This window comes from Labeo rohita, chromosome 13, assembly GCF_022985175.1.
Source record: "Labeo rohita strain BAU-BD-2019 chromosome 13, IGBB_LRoh.1.0, whole genome shotgun sequence".
Classification (NCBI taxonomy): domain Eukaryota; kingdom Metazoa; phylum Chordata; class Actinopteri; order Cypriniformes; family Cyprinidae; genus Labeo; species Labeo rohita.
This window is the reverse complement of record NC_066881.1, coordinates 31,801,438-31,813,110: the sequence shown is the minus strand read 5'-3', so window position 1 is coordinate 31,813,110 and position 11,673 is coordinate 31,801,438. Positions and strand designations below refer to the sequence as shown.

Sequence of the window (11,673 nt, the reverse complement as noted above, 5' to 3'; positions counted from 1 at the left end):
TCATGTAATTCCAACCCATTGTAAATTTAAAAAAAATAAAATAATACTGGTTGTTTTTCCATGCAGTTACAATTATTTTGGACTGGAGCTTTTTAAAACCCAAAAAAGGAGGCAAAAGCACCAGAAAGGCATCATAAAAGTGAGTTGCATGCTATTTTCAAAATCTTCTAAGTACACTGTTGTGGTTCTAAATTACCAAAAAGAAACAAAAATGGCTATTCAAAACAAATCACCAATTTGCATGATATTGCTTTTAATGGTGATGTTCATTGGAAAAATAGAGGACAATATAACTGTAAAAAGTATTGACAGCTTGAGACCCATTTTCAAATATGTCAGAGATTATAATCAAAGTAAAGGTCACTGTAGAGATGCAGCATGCAAGAGATTTAGATAATATGATTCAGTCTGGAGGTTGCATTCACCAAAAGATGAGCCTTACCTTAAATCAAATCACCCAATATATTGGCCTGCATTTAAACCTATATTGATACAAGGTGTTATTTAAGAGGCAAATGAGAACTCAAATGATCCATAAATTACCTAGAGTAAGCCAAGTGATCAATGATCATCTGGAGGAAATGCTGAGCACCGATATATTACATTTACAACTTCAGACTATGAGAAGATGAAGACATGGAGAGGGAAATAAAGTGGACAGCAAAGGAACAAGAGGTGCATTTAGTGAAAGTACTTTTTTTGTAACTTTTGCATGACATTTTTTTCAATCCACACAACACTGAACAAGGCCATGGAGCATCAGCAGAATGAATGAAGCATCTGTCCATTTCAATTCTCAATGCTAGAGAAACTTGCATAAGATTAAAGGTGTTAGTATCTCAAGAGAAGCTAATTCAAAAAAACAAAAAGAAGCCTATATGCCAGAGAAAAAAAAAACTGAAACATAACTTACATATATTTATCATGTGAAGGATTATTTTCTAATCCTATAAGAATGATGAACAACTTTATAGATTACAGCTAATCAGGAGCCCTGGCAGTTAATTTGCATTCTCCCACTGAAATCTCCAAAGAAGAATAACATTAATGTACATACGGCAGGTACAAATGGCATTGCGAGATGACCTCTCCTTATTAACTGATACATGCTTCCTCTAATCAGTCTTAGTGTTTCACCGCAGGTCATTTTTAGGACAGCCAGAGTGAGACCAGATCACCTCATCACTTCAGATGACTGCTTGGTGGACACGTGTTTAGCTAGCATGTAAATTTCATTCACAGGAGGTGATCCGCTCACTCGACTGGTTGAATGAGCAGGTGTGGCCGTAGACTAGAAGTTATATATATTAAGCATGGTTCACTTTGGGAACAGCAACGTCTCACGTCGATATCGAGCCAGAATTCCCTCCACCAGATTCTCACTCCCAGTTCTCCCAGTCCTCATCTTCCAACTGGTAAAGAAATAAAATAATGAAAACTGAATTTATTACTGCACCTGGTGTTGCCATTCCTCTCGGGTGATCAGATCTCAAATAGATATAGGCAATGTAGTGCAAAATCCAAAACGGTTTGTGATCGAATCACTCGAGAGACTTTGAGGTCTTTAATAAAACTTTGGTTTTAAATACCATTTAATATTACGTAATGCCTATGGCTACGCAATTTGGGCCAAACATCCAATTGCGATTTTTCTGCACAAGTTGGCACAATTTTGACAAATTTTGTATTGATATGACTAATAATTATTATTATTTTTACTACTAAATAAAAATATTAAAATAAGAAATATTACAATTCTAATAACATATCTACAGTGCCCTCCACTAATATTGGCACCCTTGGTAAATATGAGCAAAGACGGCTATGAAAATAAATCTGCTTTGTTTATCTTTATGATCTTACATTCAAAAAAATTCACAAAATGCTAAATTTCATTGAAGTAAAACAATTAAAAGTGGGGGGAAACTTACGTTATGAAATAAATGTTTTTCTCATATGCATGTTGGGCACAATTATTGGCACCCTTAGAAATTATAATGAGTAAAATAATAAGTATATTCCCATTCATATTTGCATTTATTTAGCACATTAGAAGGACTAGGAGTATGATATTGTCCAGCTATAACTTCCTGTTTCACAGGATTATAAATATGAGGAGCACAAAGGCCAAATTTCCTTAATCATCCATCACAAGGAATAAAACCAGATAATATAGTTCTGATGTGCAGAACAAGATTGTTGAGCTTCACAAAATAGAAAATGGCTGTAAGGAAAGAGCTAAAGGATTGAAAATCCAAATTTCCATCATTAGGACAATAATTAAGAATTCAAATTAAACTAAAGATGTTACAAATCTGCCTGGAAAAGGACGCATGTCTATATCGTCCTAATGCATGGTGAAGAGGAGAGTTTAAGTGTCCAAAGATTCTCCAAGGATCACAGTAGGAGAATTGCAGAGATTAGTTGAGTCTTGGGGCCAAAAGACTAAAAAAAAAAAATTCAAACAGCCCCTACGTCACCACATGTTGTTCAGGAGGGTTTTAAGAAAAATCCTCCTTGCTCATCCAAAAACAAACTCCAGCACATTCAGTTGTCAGACACAACTTGAATTTCAAATGGGAATGGCTTCTGTGGTCAGATGAAACTAAAAAAAAGAGCTTTCTGGCAGCAAACAATAGGTTTGGTACAAAAAGTACCCCATGCCCACGGTTAAATATACTGCTGGATCTTTAATGTTGTGGGCTTATTTTTCTGCCAGAGGTCCTGGACATCTTGTTCAGATACATGGCATCATGGATTCTAGCAAATACCAACAGATAAAAAATGTAAACCTGACTGCATCTGTTAGAAGTTCTATAATGAGCTTTGGTTGGATCTTCCATCAGGACAGTGATCCAAATCAAACATCAAAATCAACACAAAAATGTGTCACTGAGCATAAAATGAAGCTTCTGCCATGGCCGTCCCATTTGCCTGACCTGAACCCTATAGAAAATGCGTGAGGTGAACTGAACAGAAGAAGCACCAGCATGGAGCTGGGAAACTAAAGGATCTGAAGAGTTTCTGTATGAAGGAATGGTCACTGATCTCTTGTCAGGTGTTCTCCAAACTCTTCAGGCATTAAAGAAGAAAACACAGAGTTGTTATCTTGAATAAAGGACATTGCAATAATTGGGTGCCAATAATTGTGGTCAACATGAACTACAGAAAAACATTTATTTCATAAAGAGATTTTCCCCCTGCTTTCCATGGTTTTACTTAAATGATAGGTTAGAATATTGTGAATTTTTTGAATGAAAGATTAAAAGGATAAACAATGCAGATTTATTCTTACAGCCACCTTTGCTCATATTTACCAAGGGTGCCAATATTAGTGGAGGGCACTGTATATAAAATAATGAAAATATTTAAAAAATAGAATAATCACATTATAAGCAGCTCAAACTCAGTGTTTGCAGAAATGGAGCAACATTTGAACTTGAATTTAAACAAGTTAAATAATGACACTATTGGATTCTGCAGAGCTGCTTCATAACTGAATCTAGTTTGTTCATATTTGACAAATTTTGCAACACTGACACTTATTGAACACTGAACCGACTTAAGAAAAATCTCAACACTGCTGTCTTCAGCAGAGCTGCTTATCACTGAAGTGAACCTGTTTCATAACTGATGAACTTTAGACAGTTATTGAACTGTCTGGAGCTGAATAATGACACTATTAGTCTGATAAAGCTGCTTTACAGAAGAATTTGAATTTGTCTCATTTGATGGAGCTTGCGTCATTTTTCTGTTATTTTCCTGTTTAACAATGTAAAGCTGCTTTGACACAATCTGTATTGAATATAGCACTATATAAATGTGACTTGACTTGTAAATGCTAAAGCATCCTGATGTGTCCTAGAAAACTGTAATGGGGTCACTTACTCATACATCAATCGACTAAAACAAGAACTCTGAACTGGTCATATATAAACTCATATATATACTCAGATATAAACAAATACTTTGCCTTGAATACAGGCATCTACCAATAAAAAAAACACAGTGTAGTCACTGTCTAATCACAGCCAGAAAATATGAAGTAAAATATTATTATTTCTAAACATGGTGTAAAGGTCTTCACCATTTCTACTTCATTAACTGTCATGAAGAACAAACCTCTTCTGTTGCGTCTACTTTAGACAAAGCCATCTGAACCTCCTCTTCTGTCATATCCAGATCAAAATCCTTTTCCCAGTCCTCACTCACATCTGTACTTGAACCTACAATGTGCACAAACACACAGAGCAGACATAACATCAGCATTCAATACTTCATTCATAAAAAATTGTGCTACTCGAAACATTTTTTATTAATCGCTAAAAAAAAAACAGTTGTGCTGCTGACAAATTTTTAAAGAAAATGTTATTTATATTTTTAATAATAAAACAGCATTTATTTGAAATATAAATATTCTGTAATAATAACAATTATATAAAGTAATTATAAATGTCTTTACTGTCCACATTTCATCATTCATCCTTGCTAAAAAAAAAAAAAAAAAAAAAAATTCAATTTCTTTAAAAAATAAAAAATCTGAAAAAATCTTACTGACTGCTTAAGTGTATATTAACAGAAACCTGCCATGCTGTGCTGGTGACAAAACAAAACAAACAAAACAAAACAAACAAAACAAATTTAAGATTCTAAAAGAATCATTAAAATCCTTCCTGTTTCCTCTCACCTTTCTTGCCGTTATTGGAGGGTGTGGATTTGCCGCTGTCTGAGTTGAGCTCAAACACTCTGAGATCTTGAGCTACATCCTCTCTGGCAGGTTCTTCGCGCTGTGTGGGTCGCTCCTCTGGGAATGTCTCCTGTAGACTGGCCTCTGAGAGTTTCTGAGAGACCTCATCTGCAGCGGGCGATGGCTGTGTGACTCTGATGGTGACAGAGTCCGCTTGGTTCTCGATCTGGGTGGGAAGGCTGACGCTGTCGCTGCTTACGGAGGGAGTGACGTCTGATGCTACGTTGCTTGTAGAAACCACCACTTGAGGGGGTGAGGAGCTTTCAGGGGTGGTCTCTATCCTTACCGAGGGGACTCGCGCTTCTTCAACAGGCGGTGTGAAATCTAAGCGAGATGAAGACGTGGCCCCAAGAAACTCACCTAGAGAGAGAGAAAACAGTGATAAAGAAACACAAAGAACGCAAATAAACGGCAAATAGCAATCTAGTTAGTATGCTTAACACTTTCCAATATAAAGATCCAAACAAACAGCACTAAAGTCTACATATTTCAGTCAAACCTTCTTCGTCCTCTTCCTCCCAACCAAGGCTCTCAGAATGATCCGTCTGCTCTGCTCTCTGTATTAGCGCTACCCTTCTGGCCTCCTCCTACAACACACACATTTTAAATAAATGAAATAAACATTAGGCTGTGCCGTTTTATAAATATAGTCATGTTAAAAGGAGCTGTACAACCCTTTAAAAAGCTGGCCGCTACACAGACATTAATGCCAACTCATTAAAACAAAAAACATATTAATTGGTATCCTCCTATGAGAACATATAGGACCAGCATTAGTGATTTACATACAGTTTTGGAGCGACATAAGGGTAAGTAAATGATGAGAGAATTTTCATTTCTGGGTGAAGTATTGCTTTAAATCAAACAAACCTTTACTGTACACAATATTACTGCACATTAAGTATTAAGTCACAAACAGAATATGTTTATTAATTTGATTTGATTTAATTACTTTGGTTTGATTCATAGTTATTTTCAATAAAGCGAGAGTGCTTCTGAAATCAGGAATTCTGAATCTGGATTTGGTGGATTTTTACAACTGAAAATGGTGAAGTTTGTACTTTGGCTAAGAAATAAATGCGTAACACACTAGGCATTATAGAAATTACAATAAATTATTATATATTATAATTAATGCACAGGTGCATTTTCAGACCAACAGGGGGCTTTAGTGTGACTTAAAATGATTTTTAAATGTATTTATTAAATTATGTATTAAAGTAATCTAAAACATTAAAAAAAAAAAAAAAAAAAACAACTTATAAATATATAGGAGGCTTTTGATTACTGTGCTGGACAATGAAAGAAATAATTCACCCAAAGTTAGCCCACAGTTACTATCATTCTGAACTATCATTCTAACGGCACCCATTCACTCCACTGAAGAGCAAGTGACAATGTTAAATAAATACATTTCTCCAAATTTGTTCCCATGAACAAACAAATTCATTTACATCTTGGATGATGTAAGGATGAGTAAATATTCATATTCCCTTTTTAGAACCACTGCCCTACACCAAAAGACTGCAAACCCATTGCATAAATGACCAGCAGATGGTGCCACAATGTTAATCTTTAACTGACGGCTGAATGTGTCTTTGGTATCACATCTAGAACAAATACGAAACTTCAACAGAAGAAAGTGTTGTGCTGGTAAGTTTCCTGTGACTCTGATGTCATGTACTGATGTCATTATGTTGTTTAAAGAGCTGAGCTGTGTGTGTTCAGATAAGCTCATAAGCCTGATTTCAGCTCAAGGGTCAGTGTTAGACAGATCTGCTGTACCTGCTCCAGCTGGAACACTTTATAGAAGTACCGCTGCCAAAACTCTGAATGAGCCACTGCCGCTGGCACCTGATATGAACACGGCAAATTAATGGACATTTATTATATAAATTATATATAAATGTTATAATTATATAATTTGTATTATTATATAAATTATTATGTAGACATTAACAGACCAGTCAGGGTCAGTAAGGAAGTAAATTAAAGGGTGCATTATACCATTTTAGTATAAAGAGCTCTTATGGCGGGACTGTTGACCAGCAGTTCAGAGATCTCGGCTTTTCTCTCTTCCAGTGTGAAACTGGACAACCAGGCATCAAACTGCTGTGGAGGGCCTGGAAAGAGAAAAAAATATATGTGATACACATTAAAAATCTCAAAAACACATTCTTGTTGGAGATACAGAGAAAACATGAAGCATTTACACACCATCAGGCTCATTGCAGTATGTAGCAGGGTCCGCTTGAAGACTGTAGAGTCGAGCCTGAGAGGAAATATAGAACGCGTATTTAATAATACATGTTAATAAAACTCTACAGATACGTATAAACATGATGTATGTATTTAACCTATTATATATACACATATATATATATATATATATATTTTTTTTTTTTTCTGGATGTGACTGACCTTGCTGCTGTCATACACCTCTGTTGTGCCTGCTGGAGTGGCTACCAGCGTGATGACATCACAGTCAATGGTCTTGTCTGGGGGAGGGGCTAAAGTGTCTGTAATCACACCCAGAATATTCGAAATGCCCTTCTTCACCTTTTCCGTGGCTTCTGATGAACTTTCCACCTAAAAAAAACAAAACAAAAGAGTTTATAAACTATCATTAGTGGTTAGGGTTTGCATCTACCTAGTAAACTAAAGAGATGTTATGTTTAACTTTAGCACTGAAGAGTAAACACTGACTAAACAGGGTACGAAGGTAAGCATTAACATTGTTTTGGCGTGTTGTAAAATTGTATACTTACTGCCAGTTTGCTCTTAATGGCATTCGCTGTTGCAACAACGGAGCATGCCGTGTCATGTTGGACCACGCTGGAGAATTCTGTCAGGTCCCGTTTGATAAACTCATACGCCTCAGCTGACTGTTGAGACAAACAATCATTTTATGATTAATATCCACAGAAATTTTAATTTTATGAATACTAATATTAATTTTAAATATAATCATACAAATCAACATTAAATGTGACACTGGACTACAAAACCAGTCTTAAGTAGCACAGGTATATTTGTAGCAATAGCCAATAATACATTGTATGGGTCAAAATTTTTCTTTTATGCCAAAAATCATTAGGATATTAAGTAAAGAAAGACCATGTTCAATGAAAATATTTTGTAAATTTTTCTTAATTTTTGATTAGTAATATGCTCTGCTAAAAACTTCATTTGGACAACTTTAAAGGTGATTTTCTCAGTATTTACTTTTTTGTTTTTTTGCACCCTCAGATTCCAGATTTTCAAATAGTTATACCTCAGCCAAATACTGTCAACAACAAACCATACATCAATAAAAAGCTTATTTATTCAGCTTGCAGATGATGTTTAAATCTGAATTTAAAAAAATTTACCCTTATGATGTTTTTGTGGTACAGGGTCACAAATATTCATAGAAATATTCACAGACATTTATTTTAATACACATACAGACAAGACTGAAACAAAATGTGATGTATGGTCAACATACATTTTGCTAATGAATATTGTAAATTGACATAAAATCTGATCACTATTCATGTAAATAATATATATATATATATATATATATATATATATATATAAAATGTTCATAAATATAAACAATAAATATTCACATAAATTAATTTTATTACAAGTTCAGGCATGACTAAAACCAAATGTAATGCAGGGTCAACAAATAGTTTGTACAAAATATTACACAACAAGAAAACAAATGTACTATTTATGATTACATGCCGTTAAACTTATTTTAAACTACATTTGGGTCTATAAATGTGGTTACACATTAACAATATGGGATTTATTTTCATCTAAACCTGGAATTAGGCATTGTTTAAGGAGGACATATGTAAACACTAAAAAAAAATGTTTTTCAGTTCAGTTATTTCATTAAACATTGTTATGCTGTTAATGTACGACCAAAACATTTTTATTCCATTATAAAATAATGCAAAACAGAAGCACCTAACTAATGGTTTCACAACTTCTGCCACTGCTTGTAAGCACAGATCAATCATTACTTTTCCCAAACATATTACTGAGGGATTTGTAAAACATTTTAGCATTATCCATATGGTAAGCATACACTGGATCTGATCCGGATTGTGGTCTGGATTTGTCTCACCTTGTCTTTAACGGCCTGGAAGCTGTGTGTCAGCCAGCCTCCCCACCATCCTCCTTCCCTGCAATCATCATACATGACTCAAATCACTAATAATCATGACACAAGATGATACACACAAGTAAATGCTGTTATGAACTATCCTTAGAACTCTATAACGTTAAATATGAATACGCTTGTGTTGACAGCCTTTCTATTTCTATAGAAATATCTCTAAACATCCTTAATTGTCAAAAATAAATGTCAAGAAAATACATAATTGTGACTATAGTACTTAAAATCAAAAAATATTTTATTAGATTTGATCTACGACGTATTTAATGCAGGTATTAAGAAGTACAGCATATGAATGATTAATATAATCAATCATCAATAAATGGTAATGTGTGTGTGAACAGTTTGATCTCTCCAGCTCGGCAGTCTGGAACAATCTGTGACATACGAGCTTTATGAAACCTTCAATTCAATATCTGTCCATGTCATTTCACTCCTTTACTGTGATATACATAATCTATGTTCGTTTTATGTTTATATGAGATGGGTTTATATAAATATTATCATTACTAACGATGTCTGTAACATGTTTTTTTTTGTTCATGACTGTGTGATATTTTTGTAAACAAACCCGTCTGACTTCCTCCTTCACATCCGCCAATAAAACTCATCATTTAAAAAAGACCACAAACATCTCTTTAATGCGGACATACACTCTTCCGAGTGAAATTAACGTTGCTAAATGACAAGAAATGATTTATATTGTGATTTAAAATAATAAAGCGAACATTTGTGTGCTGTAAACTCACCCGTCTGCCATCTTCAGCGCATGACGACATCAGTATGGCCTGAACTCTGACCTCACCAGCGCATCAAAATAATATTCATAAACACCGCATTAAACAAAGCGGAGATAATTTATTAATTATTTTAAGAATGGTATAAAACATCAGCTTGCGCTAAAAAGAAAAAATATGCGTTATTTCGTTTGTTAAAATATTTTCGCGTAACACTGCGGAGTAAGGCAACCGCAAAGGATCAAGTTTTGTGATGAAACGCGAAAACACCTGTCATTACACTGGCGGCCTGTAGGGGCCGCCAAAAGCAACAATCAAACGCTACAATAGACACATTTGATTAAAATAAAAAACTTTATATATTTATTATATATATTTAGCGCTATATATAAAAAAAAAAAAAAATATATAAAGTACTTTGAATTTCATGAACTGTTTTAAAGTATGAACATCCTGTAAAAGAAATAAATATATGGGTGATTTTAATTTATAACAATTTTTCTGTCCTCTAGGATGACTATAAATTAAAAATAAGTAAATGTCGTTTTAAAAAAGATATACACTACCGTTCAAAAGTTTTTTTTTTTTTTAAAGAAATGAATACTTGTATTCACCAAGGATGTATTAAGTTAATAATTAAAAGTTTATTAAAAGTTAATAATAAATAATTTACATTGTTATAAAATATTTATATTTTGAATAAACACTGTACTTTTTAAACTTGTTATTCATGAAAGAATCCTGCAAAAAAAAAAAAAAAAAAAAATCACAGGTTCAAAAAATATTTGGCAGCAAAGAATCCAACATTGATCATTCTAATAATAAAAACACTGAAGGATCATGTGACACTTAAGACTGGAGTAACAGTTGATAAAAATTCAGCTTTTCATCACAGGAATAAATTCTATTTTAAAGTATGTTAAAATAAAAAAACATTATTTTATATTGTAAAAACATTTTGCAATATTACTGTTTTTTTTTCTATATTTTTAATCAAATAAATGCAGCCTTGATGAGCATAAGAGACTTCTTTAAAGACTATTACAAGTCTTACTGACCGCAAACGTTTGAACGGTAGTGTATATAATAGTGTTATTTGTTTTTTAAATTGTTAAAATGTTAAATTTGCCAGAATTTTAAGCTTCACTGGGTCAAAATCAGGATCTTAGTTATCTGTCTCATAGTTTAGAGGACTGAAAAAAAAAAATTATAGACGGCATGAAGTCTCATGGGAGAGAGTTTGTCTCGTCACTCTGTTACACATAATCAAGAAATGAATTTGCTCATAATGGAATTGACACGAGGAGTTTATCACCTCATTAGAATTCAGAACAGCCCATATGGATTGAGTCCTAATGGGAGTGCTTAACTGCGCACCTGAGGCCCCGGACCCCTCACATTATATACATGTGTGACCCCAGTCCCAGCTGTGTTTTGCTTGTCACTGAGCACTGAGTGGCTGACAGGAAGTGAGGTTTAACAGGATGTCACCGGGTCAGCGTTGCCGTCGTCTGAGCGCTGCCTCTCTCTTAATTGAAGCGTCCCTGAGCAATATGTGCGTGTGTTCCACAATATGTCCCCCAAATGCTCCCCAATCCCACTAATTGGGACCTTTGGTTCCCTAATTAACTCTGTCAGTCTGAATCTGGGGCCGCAGAAGGCGTTTTCATGTATTGATTAGATGATCCTGCTATGTCACATTCTGAACAGATTGCAGAAGTATCATCAGGCCCCAAAAACACAAGAAGAGAGAACGAGATTTCATGTAACCACTTACAAGCTGGTTCAATCCCAGACAGATTGGATCTGTCTAAATAAAGTTTTATACATTGGGGAAAAATGGTAAATGACATAATTTACTTTCACTTATGTTGTTCCATATATACAAAAAATATATAAAATTTTATTTTAAAAATCTAGAGAAAAATCTATCACAGTTTCCACAAAAATATAAAAAATAAATACAATTGTTCTCAACATTGATAATAATAAGAAATCAAATCAGCATATTAAAA

The 11,673-nt window shown here is 34.1% G+C and overlaps 1 protein-coding gene across 1 annotated transcript; it reads right to left on the bottom strand.

The window, feature by feature from the left end:
* Positions 1–666: 666 nt before the first annotated feature.
* bsdc1 (BSD domain containing 1) lies at positions 667–9,709 on the bottom strand. Its single transcript, XM_051126300.1, has 11 exons — positions 9,671–9,709; positions 8,871–8,928; positions 7,516–7,632; positions 7,169–7,336; positions 6,965–7,019; positions 6,755–6,870; positions 6,533–6,601; positions 5,247–5,334; positions 4,688–5,107; positions 4,123–4,226; positions 667–1,412 (listed from the first exon to the last, which is right to left on the bottom strand). The coding sequence occupies exons 1-11, from the start codon at positions 9,679–9,681 to the stop codon at positions 1,380–1,382; spliced, it is 1,239 nt and encodes a 412-aa protein (XP_050982257.1). The 5' UTR covers positions 9,682–9,709; the 3' UTR covers positions 667–1,379.
* Between the last annotated feature and the right edge of the window lie 1,964 nt (positions 9,710–11,673).

Excerpts from the sequence above, each read along its gene's own strand:
- bsdc1 (XM_051126300.1), bottom strand. Across the intron at positions 6,602-6,754 it reads GAGCTCTTTATACTAAAATG|GTGCCAGCGGCAGTGGCTCA; the intron begins GTATAATGCACC and ends TGTTCATATCAG. Across the intron at positions 5,335-6,532 it reads AAGTGTTCCAGCTGGAGCAG|GAGGAGGCCAGAAGGGTAGC; the intron begins GTACAGCAGATC and ends TGTGTGTTGTAG.